The 27,653-nt window shown below is 40.1% G+C and overlaps 1 protein-coding gene across 1 annotated transcript in view; it reads right to left on the bottom strand.

Annotated features, from left to right (window-relative positions):
• UVRAG (UV radiation resistance associated) overlaps positions 1 to 27,653 on the bottom strand; it is an 87,090-nt gene that overhangs the window by 37,199 nt on the left and 22,238 nt on the right. Inside the window, exons 7-12 of the mRNA XM_058045746.1 lie at positions 16,685 to 16,790; positions 14,747 to 14,873; positions 13,749 to 13,833; positions 13,197 to 13,284; positions 12,570 to 12,630; positions 10,429 to 10,594 (exon numbers count right to left, since the gene is read on the bottom strand). Of these exons, the coding sequence (XP_057901729.1) occupies positions 10,429 to 10,594; positions 12,570 to 12,630; positions 13,197 to 13,284; positions 13,749 to 13,833; positions 14,747 to 14,873; positions 16,685 to 16,790 (633 nt within the window). The remainder of the gene's footprint in view (positions 1 to 10,428; positions 10,595 to 12,569; positions 12,631 to 13,196; positions 13,285 to 13,748; positions 13,834 to 14,746; positions 14,874 to 16,684; positions 16,791 to 27,653) is intronic.

Raw genomic sequence — 27,653 nt, 5'->3', positions numbered from 1 at the left:
AAATTGCTTCATTTTTAACTGCTTTCACCTGCTTCTACTTTGGTAATACACCATATGTTTTAGATCTTCTATTCTCTCTTCAGTTCAGACCTCTGCCATATCCCAAATTATATTAAAGTATCAAAGTTTAATCTGTACTTCAGAAAGCTCTTAAGGGAAGAAGTCAGTAAAATAATGGTTTTTACACATCACATCCAACTGTCTTGCACAGGACGAAGTCTGGCACAATGTAAATATCATATTACATCTCATTTGGAAAATCCAAGTAAAATTCCAAATCTAGTTTGGAATTATGTTACATAGCCTTAACTTTCCAAGTGATTCAAAACTTTAAGGACCAGTAATATTTGCAGCTTTATAAGCTACATTAGGATACTTATGTTTTAGGAACACTTAATTATCACAAAATGGTTTGTGTTGGAAGGGACCTGAAAATCCATCTTGTTCCAACCTCCTACCATGGGCAGGGACAGCTCCCATAGACCAGGTTTCTCCACACCCTGTCCTACCTGCCCCTGCACATTTCCAGGGATGGGGCAGCCACTGCTTCTCTGGGCAACCTTTGCCAGGGCCTCCCCACCCTCACAGGGAAAAATTATTCCCAAAATTCCATCTAACCCTGCACTCTGGCAGTGGGAAGCCATCCTCCCTTGTGCCATATCTCCAGGCCCTTGCCTAAAATACCTCTGTAGCTCTCTTGGAGCCCCTTCATGCACTGGAAAAAGCTCTCAGATCTCCATGGAACCTTCTGTTTTTGAGGCTGCCTCCAGAGCAGAGGGGCTACAGCCCCTGGAGCACCTCTGTGGCCTCCTCTGGATTCATTCCAGCAGCTCCACGTCCTTCTGATGTTGGACCCAAGCTGGAGGCAACTCTGCAGGTGGGGTCTCACCAGAGCAGGACAGAGGAGCAGAATTCCCCATTCACTGCTGCCCATGCTGTGGGATCAGCCCAGCACATGGGCACTTCCAGATGCCAGCACACATGGCCAGGGTATGTCCAGCTTCTCATCCAAGCCATCTTCCCAAGCTGTCCTTCTCCTCAGAGCTACTCTCAATCCATGCTCTACCCAGCCTGAACTTGTGCTTGGGATTGCTACAATGTGCAGCACCTTGCACTTGGCCTGGCTGAACTTCACAAGGCTGGCACAGGCCCAACTCTTCAGCCTGTCCAGGTCCCTCTGCCATCCCTTCCCTCTAGCACCACACAGCTTGGTGTCATTGGCAAACTCCATCTCACAGTCCATGCCATTGGCTTAGAAGATAAACAGTGCAGGTCACAATTCCAAATCATGAGGACAACAATCATCACTGTTGTCCATTTTGACATCACGACATTACCCAGTAGTTAAGTGCAGACTGGAATCTTAATCCAAAGATTAAATGAAGCTGACACCACTGCACTTTCACATGACTGTATTTACACTATCTTTGATACTTCCTGCCCAATTGTGTCAAATTTATCAGAGAACGAACTCAATCTGGCTTTTTCTTTCACTTCTCATTTTCAAGGACAGTAAGCAGAATGACTGCAGAGAGGTGGCTGCAGCACAGACTTGCAGAATGCAGCTGAAATCCAGTTATTCATTACCATACAGATAAGGAACTGACGTCATTTCTGTGACTATCATGTCATAGCAGAGCATCTACCAAATCTGGGGGAACAATTTGTGTCTCACAATTGTTACTAAATTGTGTGTCTCACAACGCTACTAAAAATGGGTCAGTTAAGAAAAAAAAAAATGAGTTTTAAGCTTTAGACCATGGATAGGGCACTTTGTGTGAGGACAGGACTAAATAGCACAATCCAGGTAAGATAATGGCTTGAAAAAGCCACAAGTTCTTGTTTGATATGTCTGAAGTATGAGGAATGTAGAAGAAAAGGTTTAAATATTTACTGAAGGTTGAGTTATTTCAGCTTCACCCCCTTTTGGGGTCTGCAAGGGGGGCAGGCAGGGGAGGAAAGAACTGGTGTTTTCCCTCCAACCTCACCACACCTTGTTTGCTCACTGTAATGGAATGTCGTATCAGAGGAGGAAGTTTGTGTGATTTTAAAGTCCTGGGGCTTCCCTGAACCAGAAGACATTAAACCCTGAAAGCCTTTTAAGTCAGAAGGACCGCCACTGTCCAGACAGCTCTCTTGAAATCACAATTTCTCAGGACACTTCAAATCAAATACTAGGACAAATAACTGCTCAAGAGCCATAAGCACCAAAATATCCAGCATTCCTAACATCTTAGCACTCCACCTGAAGATCAAGGCACGAGAAGCTTTGGCTGCACTCCTTTAAAACCAGTCTCCTTCTCAGATAAGCTGCACTACAACTCTATCAGCTTCAGAGCAGAGACTGCACAGATCTCCTGCAGAAGATCCAAAATTAAATGAAAAGACGGAAGAAAGGATTACAAGCATGCATTTTGCTTGTAATTACAGATCAAGATATAAATATGTGTTACAAATCACAAGCAAATTCAGACTGGATTACTACATGGTTTTGAGTACCTACTTAACAAAAAAAGCTACACTTGTAAAACAAATTTGATGACAAAAATACAGACTGCCACGAGGGAAAAAGCATATCCCCATTCAAGCTTTATACAATAAATAAAGAATTTGTTTACTGGGGAAATAAAACATTAGTTTAACTTTATGAAATGTATTTTCAAAATGCATTTCTGAACTGTTCAGATGATGATAATCAAAAGCAGAAGCATCTTTCCGTGCTAAGTGTAACCGCTGTGACCTTGCTCTTGGGGAATGCACAATAGCTTCAGTATGTACAGACTGTGGAAAGAAAATAAAAGCCAATACCCAAATTATGAAAGTCAGGCAAATCCTGACAAGACAGTCACCCCTTTGTACAAGAGGGTATCATTCTATTGCTTCAGCAAATGATTTCAAACACCTCAAAATCACAGCAAAGAATCTATAGAGCCAGTGACACTGATGGCTTTTTGTAAATTAGGCATTTCTGTGACATATTTCAGCTTGGATTCAAGGCTTGCACCATGCAAGCCATGATCAATGCCACAATACATGGACTATCTGTAAGGACAGAGCAGACAACCTTGCTATCAGAATTTTAAATCTCACTACCACTGAAGAATCATTTTTAACTAGAAGACACTCTATACAGGTCAAGTCCCTGCTTATTTTAAAAAATGAAGTAATGTTTTGGAAAAAAAAAAATCTCAACATTAGTTTTCCAATGGGAGTAGATTAAGACTAGTATGTCTTCACAGAAACATTTCTCAGCTGGTCTCAGATGTCTGGGGTCAGTGGTCTCAAATACTGCTGTAAACAAAATCTGCTTTCTCAGACTGGGCAAGAGCATGTTAAAACTTCTAGTTCCCAGAAACAGTGTTAACATTATCTAAATTCATTAAACAACACCTGATCTAATTCTTTATCTACACACAGCAATATCTGCTGACTCAATGAAGGCAAAAGTATTGTTTTGCTAATCAAGAATCAAATAAGCCAGGATTCTAGCTAAATATCCTCAAGAATTGTAGAATGTAAAAATACAGTTCAAGATAAGTTCATGGCAAACAGAATTCTTTGAGCAATACAGTTGAACCCTTAACACACACTCAATCTGCCCCAAAGAATCAACTTTTCTTTGATAGCTATTGGATTTCTCAAGCAACCATCTCCCTCCATCTAAGTTTGCCAAGATTTCTTCCCAAAGCTGCCATTTCATGACCTCAGCCAAAGTACCAAATATGATTAAAGATGTGTCAATTGAGTTGGAAAATCTTAACGTCAGTGAAAAGTTATTCTTCACATGCTCGTGTTCTGATTTTTCAGACTGCTTTGTTTGCAAGTGACTTATCTGTTACCAGGCACAGAGCAATAACAACTTCAGTGGTGTTGTACTAAGTCTACTGCAGCTGAAATTCTTGTTTTCCCATTCTTCCAAACTGGAGTAAGGCCACAATAAGGAGGATCACTTACAGATTATGCTCATTCAACAAGTGGATTGCAAATGCTCCAAAATTATCCATAGGCCAGTTCAGCAACACTTATCTCCATTTACTTGCAAATCCAGCTAACCACACTTCAAAGAAATTAAAGATAATACATCGAGACAGATAATTTGGAAGCATTTTTTGGAGCAGAACTGGCAAGGAATCCCATATGTTTGCTTTATTCCTATTTTACCCTGAAAAGAAACTTTTTACATCAGAACTTCCACTGTCAGTAACTCACTTTCCACAATATAACACTGTGTGAACCACACACAACATACCAGCTTTTCCGAGCAGTGCAAATGAGTAGGTCTAAAATACAACACCAATACACCAAAATTGCTTGAGTATGTGTAGATTCAAAATACATCCTGCCTGATTTACTTAATCTTCTCTGAAATTTGGTTTCCTAAACTAATGAAAAGCACCCCAAACTGGACTAATCCAGTCTGCTGGGGTTTGAGTTCAAGGTTCAGCCAACAAACTGTGGAGATACATCAGCATTCCCCACATGCAAAGGTGCTGCAGACCTTGCACATCAACTAAGATAAACTTACTCAATGCTTTGCATCCTTAAGGAATCCAGAACCACTCTGAAGACCCAAGAAGGGCACCTCTGATTCATGCTCTATGCACCCTTCAGTTGCAACAGTCTGCACCACCCCAGTGGAGGGTGACCTGTTTTTTTTTATTTATACATTTGCCCTTCCCACAAGGGCTACAGCAATGAATTCAAACTGGCCTTCAAAGTATCAGCACCTAGAGAAATCAAACATCAAAACAAAAACTGCCTATCACTGCAATCTTCTGGCTTGCTTGAGGTTTTCAATAATCATCAGGGTGAGCTGCATAAAAAGACAAATCTGAGCTGTAACTATATTATTATTTAGCTGTCTTTTGATCTTGTTTTCTATGAAGGCCCAGTATTACAATAGACAGATGTTTCCTACTTTAATGACAACAAAAGGAATTTAGACAGGACAAGTAACCCATGGTAACATCCTTAATTTCACTCCCCCTTACACCATTTCATACAGCTTTTGGTACCTGAGGTACATCAAAGTCATAAATCAACTGCAAAGATGTCAAACGCCTCAATGTACATGCCCAAGACTTGCATGGTAGCTGTCTCAATCCTTTGTCACACACAGTGGAAGAAAAAAAATTAGTCTTTTTCTAAATTACAAAATACCAAGGAAACCTTTACAGTTGTTTACTGACATCTCAGATTAACTAATGCCAAATATTCCTGCAAAAAATGCACCAGAGTAGATCAGGTTTCTTCCATCACTGTCTGGGTCCTGTTTGTTTATCTTTAAATTCTATATATATTTTTGGCCTTTATAACACTGAATACTAACAAGTTCAATATTTAAATATATGACCCAAAAAAAAAAAGTCCTAAAAAGCCCTTCTTGGAGATCAGACAACTCCAGCAGCTGCGCTTGCAAATGACAATGTTCTTGCTACCTTTTAAATATAAAACCTTTTTAGGCATTGATGCCATTTTTTACCTCTTCATTTTTTCCCCAACCTGAAGTATGACATCAAGGTGGCAACTTTCTTCCTACTGCTCCTACTAGTCCTCCCTTAACACATTTTGTTGAGAAGAAGGTGTAACATCCATCAGATTGTGTGTACTATTTGATTTCTCTGTATTATTATCACAGAGAAATAGTGTTAGTAAAACTATTTCTTGAAATAGTTTCCAGTTCGAAGTTACCTAGCAGGGAAGTAAGAGCTCTTGACAGTCTTCAAGAGACATAGAATAGGAGTGATAGCTCAAAAATTCAACATAAATAATTCATCCGAATATGCATTTCACTTGTCCAGATATACAAAGCAAATCAGAAAGGTGACTAAACTTAAAAAAACCTATTTTTCCTCTTAGAGGAATATATATATATTTCCAAGCTGTTTATACTCAAAAATACTATAAAATGAGCAGCAACACCAGCACAGGGAATGTCACTATGTATGTCTCACTCCAGCCACAACAATCCTTATTTTGCCCTAAAGTGGGAGCCATTCTTTGTTAAAAATCTGTGAGCAGACTAACAGAAGCATTAAATACAGGGCTTGAGAAACACAGCCTCAGAACATATCAGAAATAGTTTCATCTTAGCATTCTCACCCTGTTATTGAGGATGTGATGAAGTGTTAGGTTTCAGTTGCACCAGAACACTGCCAAAGAATTTGGGTGATTTATTCTGCAAGCAAACTTGTTCATCACTGCAGAGAGGAACACGTTGCTGTCTAAGTAGCTTTAATGTGGGAGTTACATACCCAGAGAATCACAGAATCATTGAAGTTCTTAGATCTTTAAGAACATCCCAAATCCAACCACTTGTCCAGCACTGCCAAGGCCACCACTAAACCATGTTTCAAGGGGCTTTTAAATGCACGTGGCTTTTAAACCCCTCCAGGGATGTTGACTCCACCACTGTACCAGACTGGACCAGGGCTGGACAACATTTTCAGGGAAGAAATGTTTCCTAATATACAACCTAAAACTTCTCTGGCACAACTTGAGGCTGTTTCCTCTCATCCTGTCACTTGTTACCTGGGAACAGAAACCCCCCCACGCGGCTCCACACTCCTGTGGAGTGGTAGAAAGTGAAAAGGTCCCCTCTGAGAAGAGTGGGAGCCTCCTCTTCTCCAGCCTGAGCTCTGCCAACTCTTTCAGTCTCTGCTGGTGCACCAGACCCTTCCCCAACTCCATCCCCATCTCTGGGCATGGTCCAGTTCCTCAATGTCTGTCTTGCTGAAAGACAGGGAGGATTGGAAGTGCCTCACCAGTGCCCAGCACAGGGGGACAGTCACTGCCCTGGGCTGTGCCATTGGCCTCCTCATCACCTGGGAACACCTGGGCTCATGTTCAGCCATGGCTGATCAGCACCCCCAGAGCCCTTCCCAGCTTTCCAGCCACTCTGCCCCAAGCCTGCAGCATTCCATGGGGTTGTGGTGACCCAAGGGTAGGATACAACCCTTGGCCTTGTTGAACCCCATACAACTGGCCAATCCCATCAATGCAGCCTGTCCAGATCATTCTGCAGAGTTTTCCTGCCCCCTCCAGCAGGTCAGCACTCCTGTCAAACATAGCATGCTCTGCAAGCTGACTCAAAGTGCACTCATTGCTTTGAAATCTTTCAGACTCCAGAACTTCTGAGAATTCTTTCTTCCTACATATTACATGCACTCTGGAGATGCTGAAAGGGACCACTGAAGAAGTGAGTTAATGGGAAATTTTGTTAAAATTCTTGCCTTAACATGGTAATTCAAAAACTCATAAAGCTAGACATCATTGGAGAAAACTTAGAGCTTTTTGGTAGTACCAAAATCAGCTTTTGGAATACACGAAAGAAACAGTTATTCAACAGATTACAAACACTAATATCTCTACAATTACAAGGCTGACCATATGCTATATGCTACTGGTAGTCACTCTGTACTTACATTCTAAGTTCAGTGCTATGGCCACACAAGAGCTAAGTTCTCACCACAACCTCCTACTTCAAAGTCCCAATGTAACAGTTATTGTAACAGAAAAAAACTAAGTTCTCAAGGTCCTCATACAAGTGACTGGATTGGTTTACTGCAAGTAAACCAATCTGAAGCAGATGAAGCATTTCCCAGAAGTTACTGACATTCTGAAAGCTCTCAAAGTATTTAACCAGCTCAACAGGAGGGCTTAAAGAAGTCAGTAAAGAAACTTGAAAGTGTAGTAACATCTTTATACGGTATGACTTTAAAAACAAACACCTGTACTTATGAATTTGCTCTTGAGCGAACACCTCAGCTATTTCCGCCAACAAAAAATCTCTAGAATTTCTAGAAAGATCCTAATAAGGATCTCAGAGAAACCCAGTGTCTTGGCTTAAAGGACAAGTGCCTGCCAAGGAAAGTGGGAACCTTACTGGGATGGAAAACATGAACCCCTTCCCTCCAAATTACTGTAACTTTGAAATTACAGGGCTTTCAGGCAAAGATATGGGAAAAAGAATAACAGGGCTTTACAAATATATACATGTATAACAAGACAAACAAACAACAACAATGGCAGCAACAACAAAATAAAAACAGAAACAGAACCACAGCCTTCTCTTGGCCATTGAGCACCTTCCCCTTTGGTGCAGTTACTGCCACAGCCAGCAGCACAAGCCTGCTCTTGAGAGAGAGAATGAGAGCTCAGCCCAGCCCCTAACTCCCAGCCAATTCTCTCAGTATCCCTGCATTTTCCAAGACAAAACTTCCCAGCTAAGAGACAGAAGAAAACTGTGCCCCGTCCCCAGCCCTGGCCACATCTTTAGTCTCTTTTATGCATCTGTCCTTCCCATCCCTTGGACAACAAATGGGAGAAAAATTTCCTGAGAAAGGAAAAAAAAAAAGGAAAAAATCCTAACTTCCAACACCCTGCAATGAAAAAAAAAAAAAAAAGCCAAGTATGTAAGTATAAGCTAGTCAATAATAAGGACGCTATGTGTTATAGTAACGATCAAATACAGGGATTACATCACTGCAATTACTCAACAATTTATGTTTGAGTTTGAAAAGCTGCTAAAGGACACGTAATTGACATAAAAAAATCTAATAATGTATGTTAACTAAAAATCTAATAACTGTATGTCAACACAATTAGGAGCAAGGGAGAAACATGATCTATTCGTTTAGAAAGAAAACTGCAATTTAAGACATTTGACATAAAACCTTGGAGATGATTTTTATTGGAGGACTGTTTCTCCAATAGCTGGGAAGAGAAGATCTCCAGCAGGAGCTAATTCTGAAAAAATCTTGCACAACACAGGTAAATAGCTCAACAGAGATAAATTTACTTAGATAAAATCTCTCCTTTTCAGAAATCTGTTGTGAAATCAAGTATTAAGTAACAAGAGTTTGGAAGGCTGCAGCATGAAGGACTAAACCTTCTAATCTGTATGAGAGAACAAGAAATTGAATTAATCTTTACACACCCACATACAAGGAGCTCCACTACTCAGAAATTTGTTTTCAAGATACAGATGTTCTAGTTTGCAGCTCTTCTTGAAGTGATGTTCAGGAAGGAGTAGGATCATCTGCTTCAAGAACTACACTGAGGCAAAACAGGTCAATGTTCTATTAAGGTACTAGAAGTGTGTTTGGACAAGTTATTAAAATGGTATCAAAATTACTCTGCAAGACATAATTATATAGTTGTGTTTTATGGTGTCACAACAGGAAGACAAGTTTAAATCTTAAGGCCAATTACCTTGCCCAGCCTGCCTAAAGTCACTAACCTTCAAAGAGAAATCAGACCCTTCCAAGCATCCAAATTCTGACAAGTAGGCACAATAAAACCCTTCCATCTTGTTTTGGATTATGAGGAATTAGTGTTAAAACACTGTAATACTTTAACTGCATATTTCCAAAGAGAAGAATTTGTTTTTTCACAGCTTCCTGTCAATAGAGTCAGGAAAAGTCAATACTTTTCCCAAGTTCATTTCCTTTGCTCCCTTTTCAAACTTTTGTGGAAAAATGAATTTAATGATGCTGCAAGTCTGACTGCAGCCATCCATACACACATACAGGGTCACATAATTCCTGAGCTGTAAGGGACTTCAAGCTCATCCCATTCCAACCACCTGCCAGGGCAGGGACACCTTCAGCTACACCAGGTTGCTCCAAGCCCCATCCAACCTGGTCTTGAAAACTTCCAGGGACGGGGAGTCCATAAAGCCTCTGGGCAAACTTTGCCAGTGCCCAGAATCTGAACAGAGCAGTTGGCCTCCCACCAATGGTCAGTGTAGCATTCCTGGCAGTTCAGTGGTTTTAGGCTACAAAGGGAACCTTAACCAGTAATTGCCACTAATTTCATGTTAGAGCACACTGGGCCAAGACAGTGGGAAAATAAACAAAGCTCCAAAACACAGGAGAAGACATTCAGAGAGTGAATTTGAAGATCTCTATATTGAATATTCAGTTGATTTACAGTAGGTGGCAGGCTACTGTGCTTTTTCAATTGATTAAAAAACTCTGTGTTAAAATAGAGTTTTAAAAAGCAATTTGTTTTCTCCCATTTATCAGCCACTATTAGGGCACTGGCAGCACCTCCCCAGTGAAACTACACTTGCTATCCTGCAGTTTATTCCCATAGCCAGTAGCAAAACATAAAAGGCAAGTTTTCCAAATAGAAACCAAAACTCATGAAACACTAAGAAACACTATTTAAGTTTTTCTAGCATTACTGGATGCCAAATCAAAGCCATATATATGGCAACAGACCCAGAATAACAAAGCTGAGGTACTCTATTGTATCCCAAAATTCCAACAAGAGAAACTGAACGACTATTCCACAGCTACTGAAAGCAGTAACAAGTAACTTCAAATTCCTTATCACCTCAGACTGCCCCAAACTGTTTAAGATGGGTTTTTTTGGTGTTGATTTGTTGAAGACAGTAGATCAGTGTATTCACATTATACTCACTCTCGCTCTTTTTCTGTCAGCTTGTCATTTATATTGTCTTTGATTGTAGACCGGGAGCCCTTGTGAATGATGGGATACCTGAGTGGCACTTGTAAGAAGAAGGAGATCATGGAAATTAGGTGAGCAGTATAGCCCAGGGCAACAGCAATGCTTCCATCATCTTTTGCTGTCAATGACAAAAAGATGCTATTATTAATTGGATCCATTGAATCCTAATATTCATCTTTATTCTCAGAGAACATTTACTGTAGCTCTCAGAAGTCAGAACTCAAGGACAGGAGACCTGGTGTCACTTTGGAGAGCTTTACAAATGTTTGCTCTTCACTGTGTTGTGTTTGCCTCTTGCAATGAGGGACAGAAAACTGGGAATGGCTTGTTCTCCTGCAAATTTTACTTTCAAAGCTGCACTGCCAGGATGGGGGAAGGTGAAGAAGAGATGGGAAAAGTGAAACAAAATTCACAAGACAAAACCCAAGTATTAAGATTTCTGCCTTTCTCTAGATGGAGCTGACACGTGTGAGTAGGATCAGGAGAAAGCTGCATTCCTCCTTATTTACAAGTGAGATCAGTTGGAGAGACACTGACCCCAAGCTATGAACTCTGTTCTCTGCCAATAGCTGGAAAAACTCAGATTAATCCATTGCTTACAAGTATCATTTTCAATTTGACAGTTAAAGTTTCAACCTTAAAGCTTCACCTGCCACAAATACACATAGATCTTGCAATTGAAGCTACATCTTTTAGCCATACAAAGGCTTCTCCTTTCTCCTTTCACTTAAGGGATACAGGCAGCACAACAGTCATCCCTTCTGATGCATACATGAAACCAGCTGAACAGAGGACCTTCAACAAAGCTTATAATGATATTCAACAACCATACTGAGCTCTATCAAAGCCTGTCATGATGTATGTATTTAAGTTACACCCCTGCCAAAATGGATTTTGTAAAAAAGGTTGAAAATTTGCAGCAAAACTGGTTTTCTAGGGATTTTGTTTTTGATGCCTAGTTTTTTAAAAGATAGTATCTACCGAGTCTGAGATAAAATCCATGCCAGACAGCTGGGTTTCAAATCTAACTGCTTATTTCATTAAATTGGATGCTTAGTACTTCTTGCTCACAAAACAATTCTTCTAAAGACTTGGATAAAGAATTAGTAATTCTTTTGCAATTAATTAATACCAGGAAATTGAAAATAGGCCAGAAGATGGCACAACATTCATTCCTCAGCAGTCAGCAAACTGAGTTCATTATCACATTTAGTGCAGTCAGGGAAACAAAGCAATGGACTGATTTTTGTCCTACTGACAAATTTATTTGTTTTAAAGATTATTCCTCCAATATTCAAGCATCCAATATACATATTATTAGGACAAGTTAATCACTATGGTATGGCTTTAGAGTCAGACAACTGATGGAGGTTTTTGCTCAAGAAACCAGAGTGAACAGGTATTGGGGGCAAGAAATCCTCAAGGAAATTTTAATGGATTTCCAGTTCACATTAAACATTTATAGATGAATGCATGCAGTTACCTGTACAACTGTTATACAGGCAGGCATATATTTGTTTCTGGAATAGGATGAGGGTTGACAGTTGAAGTAGAAGGTCACTTGTAAAGTACTCCATACTGTCAGAGATGTTCAAAGTCTTTTTTTGCAAGGTATTTATTTGGCAAGTTCACCAGCAACTACAGCAAACGAAATGGGGATTCATGCCTGTTGCCCCACTGAGATCTATGGACTAAAAGTAGCCCCAATGGAATTCTAGGTCAGACACCAATATTTCCCAGAATCACTGAGCTTGGAAGGCACTTCACCCCTGGCTCAGAGCAGGCTGTTCCCAGGACTGTGTCCAGCTGGGTTTTGAGCATCCCCCAGAATGAAGATTTCACTGCCCCTCTGAGTAACCTGTTCCAGTGTTTCAATACGCAGTCTTAGAACACAGAGGTACTTTACTAAGGGTCAAAAGGAACCTCCTTTGCTTTAGCTAGGAAGTACCAACAAATAAGTTGTCAGTTTTTTCCTAGTCTATATCTTTCTGGTCAAAAATTTGGACCCCAAACTATTGCTACAAGTTTTCTTAATTTTACAAAGTTTAGAAGCAGTGTTAACTGTAACAACTACATTAAGAATATGCAGCTACCTTGAAAGTCTTCAGAATTAGGAAGCTTGACTCCACAAACAAAGTAATCCTTTTGGTTGTTCTGTAAATTTAACATCAAGAGTGGAAAGTGAGCATGAAACAATAACATCCAGAACACCAAAACCTGCATACAACACGACAACCAGCCTAACAAACAATAAAATAAAAATAAAAAACCTAAATATTCAACTAAACTTAGAGTGACTGACAGAGTATTTTAATCCATATCTCACACAGTTCAGAAAAGAAATACAACTTTTTTAAAGAGTGAAGAACTTTATATTAATTCATTATATAGAAGATTTTTAATCTCAACAATTTAACATCTTTCTGGGCACTCAGCTAGCCTACTGTCAGGGTTACTTTATGGAACTGTACACAAAATGGAAAACATCCATTACATTATAGCTATTCTATTTTCATAGAGGACACTGTGTAAGAGGTGCTGGCCTAAGTTCCCTCCCTTTAAAGTTTGTAATCTGAAGACCAAATGTAAGCAAAAACTGAAATAAACAGAATGAGCAAAGAGCAGATTCTGTCACAAGTAAAGCATAATATTTGTTTGCAGTGCAATAAATAGGAACTACATTTCACATTGAGCAGATTGTCAGGATGTTGAAAACATACCAAATCAATGGGGTAGATGTAGGACAGCTCCGACAGCAGCTGCTTGCATCGAATAGTCTGCTGGGCATTTATCTTCAAAAACTGTTCTCTTTGGGGAAAGAGATTCCAAAACTATTATTTTCTTCAAAAGCTCCAAATAAAGGTATCAAGCTGTCATATCCCTTCTGCAGCTTTCCAATTATTACCTCCTATCCTCCAAAAAGTTATGTAAATCCACCCAAAAAAAAATACGGCACGCAAAGCTAATTTCTGTTTTCATACATACCATACACTACAGACATATTTTGACTACAAGAATCAGGTATTACAAAGCTGTGTTACACTAAAACACATCTGAAATTCCTATCAGAGGCTACACATACAACCAAGCATTACTTTTCTTCTCTTCTAGACTTGCCACTAGTAATCACTTTAGATATCTACAAATTGTATGTTAACAGAAGTTTTAGGGCAACATGAGCAGAATTTGGTGCCAAAAGTCCCATTTTCAATGGCTTGCTCTCAAGCTTATCTTTTTTTTTCCAGTTACAGAACAAACATGGGTCCTTTTACCTCTTAGCAGTGCATTCCTTTCTTGATTCATATAGAGATTCATTATGCTCTTCAAGTTTCTGGTATTCAATCCCAAATGCATTTTCTAAGCAACAGGAAGAATGAGGAAAAAAAATAGTATAAATATTTTCTTAGTTATCCAAAGTTTTAAAAGTAGATACTGACAAAATGTTGGCAATAATCCTCCACTTATTCTTACCCTTCCATTTTCCATATTATGCTCCCAAACTAGAGAATGTCAGCACAGGAGAAACACCTGTCTTCATGCACTACACACCATTCCCCAGCCAAACACAACCCATCAGATTTCATCTTCTTTTAATACCTGTTCCTCTTACAATCACACAGTGCAGTAATCCAATTATGGGATCTCAATACTTGCACAGCAAGAATAAAGTACATGGTAAAAACCATCCTTTTTAGTAGTAACTAATTATTTTAGACTCAACTAAGTATTGAAAACAAAAATTCCTGCAACAAAACCAAGTATGTGTATAGTTTGGTCTTGGTGAGCTCTGAAGAGGCAGTAATGCAACATTTAACTATAGGAGACTTGCCTGGTAAAGGATGATACCAAGAAGAGTTTTATGACAGAGTATTTAATCTGTCACTTACATAATAAAATATTAAGAGGGGATTTTTGTCTTCTAATACTTAAAACTGAATCCAAATCACAGGTACAGCAACTCCCCTCATGACATGAAGTTCCTTTATGATGGCAATGTTTACTGTACTATACTGCAGTTCTTCTATGTTCTCATAAAATGTCAATTAAACACAGATTTAAGATTGCTTTGGAGAAGTGTCACAGTAAGAAGTTATTTAGAGACAAGATACCAGAAACTGCTGTCTAAAACTCAGTATAACACAGAGTGAAAAAATTACACCTTGCTGCAAATTTCAGATAAAGAAAAAACACAACAGCCAGACAATGAAAATAGAAAAGAAACCAGCACTTTCATTCTGGTCATAAACTAGGCTAAGGTTTCCACACTTACCTCTGTCAAGCAAAGTACTTTTCTGCTTGTGCAACAAGGCTACTTCTTGACCAAGGGCCTTCTTCTGTCGCTCCAGTTCATTACGCAGCACCAGGATCTTCAACTGTAAACATTCACTCTCCTTTTTCTATGGGAAAAAGTACAGATTTAAAAAAAAAAATTCTCTGCACAGAAGCAGTTCCATAAAAATGTGGTAGGAGAGAATGAAAAAACAGGACAAGACTAGCCCCTGCCTAGGAATGGAGTTCAAAGATTACCACAGGCAACAGATTCCCAAAGATTAATAATTTTGCTGCTTTGGAAGGAAAGCAATGCTGCTGTGTGCCACAGTGCTCGATCCTCTTGAGTCCAGACCAAAAATTAAGAACAGTGCTTCACCAGGACATAAAAACTGACAGCACAGCACTAGCAGCAGGATGAGCATTCATTCCCTGGCAAAGAGCTCACCAGCAAGAGGGAAGGTGAGCAGTAAGACATCTATACAAAGTGAAGGCAGGAGCTGGAAAAAGGCTGAAGATATTCAAGCTGCACTATTAGATTAAATTCCCAGTCTAGGATGATGAGAATAAGAGGATACAAAGAATAAGCTGAGAGAGTGTTCAGCCTGGAGAACAGAAAAGGCTCCAGGGAGACCTTAGAGCCCCAGTTGTCCAGTAGAGCTGTAGAGGGAGTTTGGACAAGGACCTGAAATGACAGGACAAGGGGAAATAGCTTCCCACTGCCAGAGAGTAGTGTTAGATGGGATGTTGGGAACGAAATTCTTGGCAGTGAGGGTGAGGAGGCCCTGACACAAGTTGCCCACAGAAACTGTGGCTGCCCCGTGCCTGGAAGTGTTCAAGGCTAGGCTGGACAGGGCTTGGAACAGCCTTGTCTAATGGAAGGTATGCCTGCCTATGGCAGGGGTTTGGAACTGGATGAGCTTTAAGGTTCCTTCCAGCCAAAAACATACTAGTATTGTTTGATATAGTTTTGCTCTCAGATATTTAAAAATTAAAAGCCTTTGTAAGGAGGAACAAACATATCCATAACTGAAAAGGTAATGGTTAAACAGGCAAGATACCAGAAGGCAAAGAAGCTCTGGGTTGGGATGATTCACAAACTGCCCTGTATGGAAGGTGACCTCTTCACCTCTTCATCTACAATGTAACCCCTGTAATTACAGAGGGTAAACAATCTCCCATTTTTCCCATTTTGTCAAATCCTTGAACCAGTCTGACATTTTTGGAACTTAGCTGAGTACTCTCAACTCAGGATCTGCTTTACAGCAATAAATTAACATCACACTGCAAATGTGTTCTTTACAAGGCACTAAACACACACCACTGTGTACCAACATAATGAAGGTACCACAAACCACTCCTGTTCTGTCAACGCATCTTTGAACCAAGATCAGCCTTCCTGGGCAGAAAGCAGGAATTAATGTCAACAGACTTCTCTGGGGAGGGGAGGAGAGGAGACCAGGCAAAACCAAATGTCAAAAGGCATTGTAAGATCTAGTATAATTTCTGTTTAAAATGAGTATGTCACTTGAATGACAGCAATTGCATGAACTCTGTTCATCCAAAGGGAGTCAGGGTGCAAGAAGATACAGCCAATAGACTCACCTCACTCTAAATCCACCACAGGTTGCTGTCAAGTTTCATATAAATCATTAGAAGTTTGTTTTTCCTGAAAGACCTCTTTTGTACAATGTTTATGCTTTGATAGCATGATTGTACAAAACAAAGGTAAAAACAGGATAACTGATTTATCAATCCATCTGAGTAACTCACGACTCAAACTGATGATATTACACAGCTCTCAAATGAATTCCCATTTAAAATGACAGGTGTAAAGAAAGATTCCAGGTACAAGTGTAAAAAAAAAAAGGTTACAGTCAAGACATCAGTCAGATGCTTCAGCAAGCCCATAAATAAGGTTTTAATAAATCAAACATACCAGTTCATTCCTTGTAGATGTACATCTCAGCTTTTCTTCAATCTCCCTTCCTATTTTCTGAACAGTTACCTGAGTCTGTTTAATTGCACACTGAGCTCTGTGGAGCCTGCAAGGAAAAAGTTACAGCTGTGATAAAGGTTCCCCACATGTGCAAACACCTCAAAACCAGCAACAGGAATGCAAACTCAGACTGTCAGCTTCCATTTCAAAATACCACATCAGGAAGCACAAGGAAGGCAGGGTTAGATGGGGCATTGGGCAGAAATTGCTCCCTGTGAGAGTGGTGAGGCCCTGGCACAGGCTGCCCAGAGAAGCTCTGGCTGCCCCATCCTTGCAAGTGCTCAAGACCAGGTTGGACAGGGCTTGGAGCAACCTGGTCTAGGTGCAAGGTGCTGGAACTGGATGAGCTTTAAGCTCCCACAACCCCAAACCATTCTGTGACAACCTGCATAGTTTATGAAGAAAACAGTCACGTCCTTAAATTCAATCCAGTATCAAAATCTCTTCAATTTTTCACTTCAACAGATAGATCAGGCTGCAGGTGAGAGAGCAGACAATTACAGGTACCTCATTTAAGCTAAATTACCATTAATGTGAAATATAGATACACACAAGCATTGTTAACACAGGCCAGCCTTAGAAAAAGTGCAAGTACCCTTTAGCTAACACACAGCTCCCCAGCCAAGAACATGAAACATTCTTCAGTATCTCCCACTATACTATGGGTCCTTCTGTAGCAAAAACATAGGTTTCTTAAGTGAATCAATAAAAGATGATGATGACGTGTTACTGATTGTTAGCCTTGGCTTCCAGGTGAAGAGAGAAAACCAATTATTTACCATATTTATTAGGGGGAAAAAAAACAGGCAGAGGAAAAAGATGGCAAAAACAGGTCTAAGAGAGACATTAACATCTTTCTTAAAATTAACACAGAGTAGAAATTATTGTATTTTTTACAAAATGGGGAGTTTTACATGGAAACAAACAGTACTAGCAATACTAATAAACAAGGTCTTGTGATTTAGAACCTTTACATGTTACAGTTCTAAATGAAAACACTTAAGTCACCAGATGCCTTTAGTTCCTTCACACTGCTGCTTCTCCTAAACACCATAATAGCATAATTTAAAGCAAAAATCTAAGTAATTTCTTTGGTTTCCCTTGAGTTTCTCAAACTGCTTACAGCACCAGCAGCTGCAGAGCTGTTCAGGGGCCATCCCATATGAGGAAACACTGCTCTGCTGGCTGCTGAGGGGGTTGGAGGGGGCTAAGACTGCTCAGACCAACAGTCCTGCATCACCCAAGGGCTCGGTCTAAACACACCTAATGTAGAACTGAGACCTCCTGGACTCCCTGATCCTACTGGGAACTACTCCTTACACCTCCCATCTCTGTGAATGCATCCCAAGGCTGTTGGCTATGGAACATGTGGTTACACAGGTCCAAGCCAAGGTTTGCTGACCATCCTGAACATCACTCAGAGCTCTGCTGCCATGTCTTCCACTTCCACACTTCCCAATTTGTCTCTTTCCAAAAGTCTGGAGTGTTTTCCTTCTACATACAAGAAAGCCTTACCCAAGATAAAACTTTTTGGTAAAGAGTAATAATTGAATGACATTTCCCCTTCCTCTTTATGCAGTTTAACACTGGAAGAACATTCTTGATTTAGTCCATTAGGTGATCATGAGATAGTCTTACAAGTTTTCACAGCACTCCATTTAGGCAGCAAAACCTCCTGGAATGTGTTCTACTCATTGAAAGAGTACTTACATAATGGAGAAATTATTAGAAAGGTCATTTGCCATGTGAGTTCCTCACAGTGATTTGATCAACACTCATTAACAACCTACCAGTGTAGTAACTAAGTTCTCCTATGCATGCTCAAAGGACAAGGAACAAACATCTACACAGACTGACTTCTCAAAACAATACTTGTTCAACTGGTGAATCAGTATCTAAATATAAATTTCTGACATATAAAAACTGCTATAGAAAATAATTCAGCAATAAAATCTGGTTTTAATAAGAAATGTATTTCTTTTTAAGCCAAGCATCATCCACTCATTCCTTGCACAGTTAAACTTTGCTGCCTTGATGCCAAATAGGGCCATTTACACTGCAAGACAGAAAAATTACTGATATTGGTTGACTCAATCCCAGTACATCCACTGTTGTTCCAAGAACTTCAAAATGGTAACATGACCACATCCAAAGTTAAATCTTACAAGATTAAAATTTTAGGGACTTCATGTCACAAAAGCAGCAACCATCAACAGAATTTTTTTCTCAGCCAAAAAAAAAAAGCCTCTACATGGAAATCTTTGGTCATCCAACAAGGGGAATACAAACTAAGCTATTAAGAATAGCAACATGGAAATTTTGTGTATCACTTCAGCACAAGCAGACTTAGGTGGAAGCAATTATGATTGCACAATGGAGATCAGCAAGCTGAGGCCATAAATCTGGATTAAAACGTTTACAGAATAAACAGGGAGAAACTTCAACCCTGACTGACCACATCTTGTTTCCATTTCTAGGCTAAATGCAGGTCCAAGGCTACAGCTTAGTCAGCACAAGCTGTGCTTTGAGCACAATCCTGCTTGGTTTAATAACTGTCAACCATAAGCCAATTGATTACATCACCTACATGCCATCAGCCAACCTGGGATTCTTCCTACGTTGCCCAAGACTTCATTTTTTAAAGTACTTTATTAAAAATAGCACTTCCATAGCACTTTAAAAGCTAATTGAGGACTTGAAGAGGCCACTGGCCTGCTACCAAATTTCCTCCAGCAATTGGGAAAGCCAAGCCAGTTACAGCAGAAACTCCAGCCTTTTGAAAGGGATAGTTCAGCCAACAGTGTTGTCACTCAGTGTCTGCAGCAGCTCACAGCCATTGTCAGCCAGGAGCAGAGCAACTGGAACGTGCTGACTGACAGATTTACTGCTGTTGCTTGGGGCCCTGAGAGCTGCTCTGCAATTGTCCAACATCAGGCCAGGTCCATGCTGCTGCCTGGGACAGACCAGAAAGCAAAGCAGACATTTCAATTCTTGAGCATCCTGACTGATTGAAGGTGGAGATCCACAAGGCTGCTGTTCCACCTCCATTCCTGCAGCACCAGCTTTCTGAGATGGGAGAGATAAGGAAGACACAAAACACTCTCCCTTCCTTTGAACAGTTTAGAAAACAGTTGGATACATTAAAAATGCAATCCATGTATTGTAAGCTAACACTAACACAAGCTGCATCCCTACTTGGTGCCAGCCAGCTGTAAGATTTTTTTTATAACCTCTTAAACCATCATTTGCTACATCTGCTTTCCCACAAGAAAAAATTCCTAATTTATAATCATATACTCCCTTTCCAATTTTTTAAGATACCTATACCTACAATTTATCAAAAGCAGATGTAGGGCAAGAAAAGACAGTAGGGAGTAAGAAAACAATAAAATACAAGTCTGACTTAATAATTTGTGACATCAAACCCCTACAAGAGCCAATGCTGTAAGAAACTCATGTGATAGATGAGTAATGTGATGGTTGACTCTCACCATTAAAAGGCAAATATCATGTCTATATGTTAAGAGAAGTTTTATAGATTTATAGTTATGTTTTCCCTCCCCCTGTATTATTATCAGGGGGTGGCCTGGGTTTGGGACATTTGGGATGGTCAGCTTGTCACTATGGCAGCACCTGACCTCCAATCCAGACTTGAGGAAGTGAACTCCACCACTGGACAGCAAAGAAGGAGTCCATGGACAGAACTTTGGGAGGGGGTAAAGAGTTAAAAGGTGAAACCTCCATTGTGTGGGTGAGCTCATGATGGGAGAGATCCTCTGCTCCTGGTGCCATTATATTTTCACAATTCAATCTTCTGTTGCATTTTTGATAAGGTTTTAATAAACCTTTTAAAGTTTTTGAAAGCAAGTATCATTTCTCACACTCACACAAGTGAGTGATGCAGCACAGATAACTTTCCATCATTCACTCAAACAGTTCTGAGTCCTACAAATGTAAATCACTTACATGTATGCCTTATGTTTACACTGGAGAGTCTACATTTAGGCCTTACACATTTAAGACTCAAATTAAGCTTTAAAATAATCAAGTCCATGTGGATTTGTGGTCTGCAACAGCAAATGCTTTGAGCTATTTGGAAACAGAGAAGAAAAGGAAAAAACACATCTTTCAAATGGGCAGGTTCCAGCCTCCAGTTTGAGGAATACTTAAGGAAGTTAGCTAGGATACAGATCACCTTCAATACTCACAGGGCATGAAGAGGAGAGCCTTAAAGTGAAACTCAGTTTTTTTGAGAAATTAAGCAACAAATGTGAGATGTCTCTAGTTCCAATTCACAGTTAAGTGCATGGATTTATGGGTTAGTTTTTATAATTCAAAAAACAAATGTGGCAAATTACAAAGGAAGCTTCTTTTTGCTCTTTCTCAGTTTGTGATTACAGAAACCTTGCTGCCAGGGCACACAATCATATTCAAGACACTGTATTTAGTCAAAAAGGTAAATTAGATGCAAATCAAATTTCTAAAGTGCATAAACACGTCAAGATGACTCCTGCCAGGTGGACAGTAACACCAGAATAACTCAACAGGCATTTCCTTACAAACCTTCACAGAAGATTCAACTCTCACTCTGAGACAGTGAGCAAGCCTAAGACTGGGATTCACCGAACAACTGAAAAGGAAGCTGTACAAATTCAGACTGAATGTGTTCCAGGCTCCACCCAAAAAGAGACCAGGTGCTCTCCACTTGATTGTGTTCTTCCACTCAAGGCCACACAACTGATAAAGTGCTTGTGACAGCAGAGCACAGGCTTATGGAATGGAGAAGGAGGTGAAACACCAGCCAATATTCAGGTGACACATCTTTCAAAGCTGCATACTGCTGCACTCTCCTCCTGGAAGCCACCTCCAAATTCAAATCTGAGTCTTCTTCCAAGGGAAGCAGAATTCTGCAGCTATAGTAGTGAAAACTCCCACCTAACAGGGATGGTCATAATGCTTTCCTGAGAGTTCTGCAGCTTCCTGGACATTTGTGCAATTCCTGTCTTGCCCTGCTTTAATGAGCAAATTTATTAGAGCATTTTACCCACGACAAGATCCTTAACCTGTTTAATTTGTTCTCAATCAAAATTTTGCCTTGACTTTCCCTGGTGTGGTTGGATAGTTCTGAGGATTTTAGAGACATGATTGCATTCACCAAAATCATTGCCCAGGCTGAGAGAGAAAGCAACTCAAAGCACCATTCCCATGGCCACATCCAGGACAAAGGTGTAAAAAAATAAACAGTCCTGATGTTCACACAGTTCTCCTTCTTAAAAACTTTCAGGTATCCATCAGTAAATACTTAGATTCTCCTTTGGTGACACTTTACTATTTAGATTAAAGGAAGACATTTTCTGCAATGAGGATGGTGAAACACTGGCACAAGGTGATAGTAGGTGGAAGTGTTCAAGGCCAGGTTGGATGGGACTTGGAGCCACCTGGTCTGCCATGGCAGGCAGGCAAGATGATCTTTAAAGGCTCCTCTGAACCCAAACTATTGAACAATTCTACAACATGCTGGTTTTCATCCAGAGCCAGAAAAAGGACTGGGTTCTGACTTCTTAGTACTGCTTCATTAATACCATCTTTTACACACTGTCACAAATAAAGAGGCAGAATAAAGCTACTTTTTTAAGCCCTGCACAGCTTTGTGTAATTCCTCTCAAAAGTGCTTTGAAACAAAATTTGACCAAGAGCTAGCAATATATCAAAGCTAAAAATGTGCCACTGCAGGGGTAGCTTATTGCATATGGCTTATTAGGAAAATTGAAGATCAGAGCAGCAGCAGACTTAAACATGTGCTGCTCTTATGCTTCATGGACTGCTTCAACTTGCTATGACCCATGCTACTCTCTGCTACAGATTTTGGCAAAAGGCAGGCTTGTAAGTTTATTGTTCTAATGACTGAACAGCCTCAGTTCCCATACAGCTCAGCACCACAGAGGTAAAATGCATGGGAAGACACTTGTCCAGAAGTCTGATACCACCAATAAAAATCCCTAAGGAACCTATCAAGATCGAAAAAAAAAAATCAGATCCGAGTTTTTATCTCCATTGCTACTTTTCAGGAAGCCCCCACAGCACAATTCCAACCCACTAAGTTTTCAGGCCAAGAAGAATCACACTTGTTAAACTATTCATCCATTTCAGTACTGCTCAATTAAGCATACAGAGGCACTCTAGAGGTCTGATTCCAGCTCCTAGTTATTCATCTTGGCCTTAGGCCTCCTGGATTTGCCTGTCCAAAGCCAAGGGGGGATGCCTGCCTGGTCTTGGCTGCCTATTAGGTACAAAGTGCCAAGTCTTCCAGGTGCAAATCTTTCCTGTTTAGAAACAAACCTGGCCATCACAAAATCCCCCTGATGCTTATCACTAGCAAAGGGATGTTTTAGCAGAGGAACTTGGTGATTTAAGAGCAAGTAAGAGGAATCCTACAACCTTTTTCACACTTAAGATGGTGTATTTCTGCATCCACTAGCAGAAGACGATGGCAGCAGCAGTAGCAACACTGAAGTCCAAAAGTCTGCAATGTGATTGCCAAGATACTCTCAGAAAAAGCTAGGGCAAGGCACTGCAAGAGTGTCAGGTTATTTATGAGTGATCACCTTTCCTGAGCCATTCACATGCTACAAAAAGATGGTGACTGTTCCACCATGTGAAGATCCGTAACTCCAATGTTTAGAGAGGTTTTGGTCACAGCTGAGTTGGGACTCTTCTCTGAGTAAAGGACAGCAAAGAGAAAAGCCAGAAACAGGAGGCCTAATTATCAGTGCATCTTCTATAATTATCTAGATCTTTTCTGCCTGTCCTTATCTCTGTGCAGCTACCAGCATGCCACAAAGAATAGGGTAGCAAAAAGCAACTCTTTTCCATGCAGTCCCATCTACTTCCTAGCTCCATTGGGTTCACTTCTTTCATGGAGGTGAAGACAGAAGTAGAGGAACTTCAAGGAAGTTCAAAAGGCAGTACAGCTTTGCATGGCTCACATCAGGATTTATCAGATGCTGTGCAACTCTTTCAACACCACAGCCAGTGATGAGAACATGTCTTCTTCCTGCCTTCCCTCCTTTTCACCCACTAAACAAGTGGAAGCCTAAAGTTTGGAACTGCTACTTAAATCAAGCTTACAATAGCAAAGTCTGGCTGAGCTCCTGGCAGACAGGACACTGACTCTGTTCAAGATGGGCTGGTTTACACAAGACAAGTCAATGTACCTGAGATACACCTCAGCACTGAGCAGCCTAAGCTCACAGAGCCCTTGTGCTGCTCTACCATTCCCTACTCAGAGCTTATGAAAAAGTTTCACTTTCAGCATTATTTCCATGTGTTAAAAATAGCTGCACAAAGCTATTACATGTAGATTTGGCATATGCAAACTCAGGGACTGTAGTCTCAGAGAAACTACACTGAGGAGCTACTAATAAGTTTTTCCGCTCCACAGCAGCCTACATTGACCATATATTTTGTCTTAATTTCTAGTTTCAAAGATCAAGTTCTGTTTGTTCAATAAAACTGTTAATAAAGATGGAAGAATTTAAACAAAAGCAAAATAGATGTTTAAAACATCTTCCCTAAATTAAGCAGCGCTAAACAAAAGCTAATTTTCTATCACATCAACATGTTTTAGCCATGGTCACTAGAAGGTGATTTTATGAACATCTCAGTTTCAGATCACAGAGAAACACTACCAATATTTGTATTCTTAAATAATATCTCTTCAGTGATGAGACATGCACTCTTCTTTAAATGAACAGTTATATTACAGATGGCAAACCCTGAAGCAAACTCTGTCACTTGAAGCATACCCCTGCCCTGTAAGAGATAAATCCCCAGAAGTATCATTCAAATCAAATTCTGCCAGATTAGACACTAATAATATTAAGCAGCTGCCTGGAGCAAGTCCTTTTACCCAGCCCAGCACTCAAATTATGCCAATGTCAGATTCTGTTGGTGGTTTTGTTGTAAAAGAACACTGTTTTAAAGCAAAAACACAAGCAAAATGTCTTCAATCTGCACTAAGTGGCTGACTAACCACCACAAAAATATCATGCCATCTGCTGAAGAACAGTTAAGCCATAGAGACAGCAGTTTTGAATGGAGTAATAAAAACTGCTGGAAGCAAAACTTCAAAGGGGCAGATTTTCACTAGTTCTTAGAGTCCTCTTTGTCTTCAGGAAGAATATGGGAGGATTTCAGGCAGTCACATACTTAGAGACACAAATCAATTGCTCTGTGTCACAACAAAACAAAACAGCAGTTGCAGAACACACTATATTAATTTTTGTATTTAGACATTGAAGTAAAATTTTATTACATAGCATTTTAAGCCCTTTCTTTAGTGATCTCATCTTCCCAACACCACTTAATACTAAATGCCTATTTTTCAAAGCTTTAGGAAAAGAAAGGCTAGAAAACCAAGAGAATCCTAAATTTAAACCTATTCCCATTAGTGCTGCAAACATGCTCAGAACTTGATTATTGAGACATGTCCAGAACATGACCTCAGATGAATTTGGCCCATCCTGAGTGCTGTGTGAAAAGTTGTTACTGTATAACCTATTACTATCAGCAACATAATGTTTAGAAAGTCTTTAAATTATCTTTTTTCAGGAAATATGACAAGAAACAAAAACCTCAGAATTCGAGCTTTCCAGTTGATGTGGTGAATTCTTGTTAGTTAGTCCTTTTAAAGCAAATGGCTGGAAGAACATTTGTCACTTTCTTATGGCAAACAACTTCCAAGCAGCACCATGTTTGCCTGAGGATATTGTCCCTGGTCCCAGAACAAGAAGGGTCATGAGCTGCAGAGGTGCTGAAATGTTCTTTGTGTAAAGAGGAGTTGGCTGAACATTTCACTTTTTCTTCTTGTTTAACTGACTTATAAATCCATGTAACTCAGCATCTGAACACAAGCACTACTTTAATCCAATGCACAAAAAAATTTCTATTGTTCACACACTCTGTCATCCCCAATTCATTTTATTAATCAATTTGAGCCAAGCATACACTCTTCATTAAGGTCAATTCACAAGCTTCATAAATTTGAACTATTCACTTCTGAGGAAAAAAACTACATCACATCTTCCCCCAAAAGCAGTTCTGAAACACAGATCAATCACAGAAGTTCTCACAGTGCAGCCAAGAGTTAGGGGATGAGCTAGAACCAGTTCTCTCCATTTTGGCTACCAGTGGCTTTGCCACATCTGGCAGCACAGTATCACCACAACTGGGACTCACATCCCACTGTCACCAAGATTTGCTTCCTTTTGTAAGTTTAAATAAAGCCAGTACAAGCTGTTCTTAATATCCACATTTATTGTGAAAACATTAGGAAACCACATGTGCAGCCTGTGAATTTTTATTGCAAACAAATATCTTATCATGAGAAACTCTTCAAAACATGGGATTTATGTGACCAGATGCAAATCTTTATGGTGTGGACACCTCAGTACTCTCTTTACAGCCAATGGACAGAAGAAGGAAGAGAGCAGCTCATTTCCTCCTGTCTTAGGTTGCAAATGCAAGATGTGGCTGGAGGTGTGTATTCTATTGCCATCTGCTAGATGTGGGGCAGTTTCTGCTGTTAATTGGGCCACCTGTTAAAACCAGGCAGGGCAGTTTTTCTTTACCTCTTCCACTACCAATCCTCCCTCTGGGAAATATCTTCTGGTAATGGGCCATTGAGTGTCTCTGCATGACTGATAAAATTACAGCATCCATTGTGAGATGCTCTGCCCAGGAGGAGGAGCCAAGCATTCCTAACTGGATATAATCTGAGACTTGGAATACCACAGGCAACCTTTTTCCACTGATTTCCCAGAGGAAGACAAGGCCCATCTACACCACCACTGGACCTTCAGAGGAAAACTACACCCTTCTACAGGATCCCTGCTCCAACAGAACCACACCTGACACTCCAGCAGGACTGCAGCCACCATTTAATCAGACTGCTACCAACACCCTGACCCACAGGATGTCAGGCTGTATTCTGACTCTGTCAGTGTTGTTTTGTATTACTGCATTTTTATTTTTATATTTTTTTAATTTTAAATTTTTTTCCTAATAAATAACTGCTATTCTACTCCCATATCTTTGCCTAAGATCCCCTTAATTTCAAAATTCTAATAATTTGGAGGGAGGTGGTTTGCATTTTCTGTTTCAAGTGAGGCTCCTGCCTTCCTTAGCAGACACCCGTCTTTTCAAACCAAAACACCTCCCAAGACATTAGACACATCCTATCTAATGAATCATAACTCAAATTATGCCCATCTCTCTCTTTTGTTCAAAGAGGAACACACTAATACAAGCCATCTTTGGGAAGAGTTCATGGGCTGGCTATTTAAGCATGGACTGCTGGAGGAGGTGGCAAACCAAACGGCTTGGTAGGAGAAAAAGGACACCTAACAAAAAGTGACTAGAGATTGTTTCAAACAAACATCATCACCAGGCTTTTCAGCTTGATATCAAAGCTAAGCAGCAGTATAGAAAATGCAAACAGAGTTAATGTGAGAGGGAATAGAAAGGATTCTAAACTACACAGATGACTCTGCTTAGTTCCTGATTAACTTTCCTAACTACAGAGAAATCAGACAAAGATGACACCTAGGCAGAGTCACAAATTACAGCTTCTAACTTCTGCTGGAACTAAACAATGCAAGGCAAAGCCCTTGACATGGTATGCACAATCCACTGCAACACAATAAGCAGCAGGCCTGGTTCTGAGGCTTGGAAAACACTGTTCCTTTTGGGACAAAATAGAAAAGGAGAATGACTCAGCTCAGAGACAAAACTTAATAGAAATTAAACTCAACAGCATGCCTAGGCACTGTGAGATACTTGAGCCTGGACTCTCACATCCCCAAAACAGAGAGGCTCCAGTAGTCAGGGCTCAAAACAGCACTGGTCATTC

The sequence above is a fragment of the Melospiza georgiana genome, chromosome 2 (assembly GCF_028018845.1).
Source record: "Melospiza georgiana isolate bMelGeo1 chromosome 2, bMelGeo1.pri, whole genome shotgun sequence".
Classification (NCBI taxonomy): domain Eukaryota; kingdom Metazoa; phylum Chordata; class Aves; order Passeriformes; family Passerellidae; genus Melospiza; species Melospiza georgiana.
This window is presented reverse-complemented; position numbering and strand designations above follow the sequence as displayed.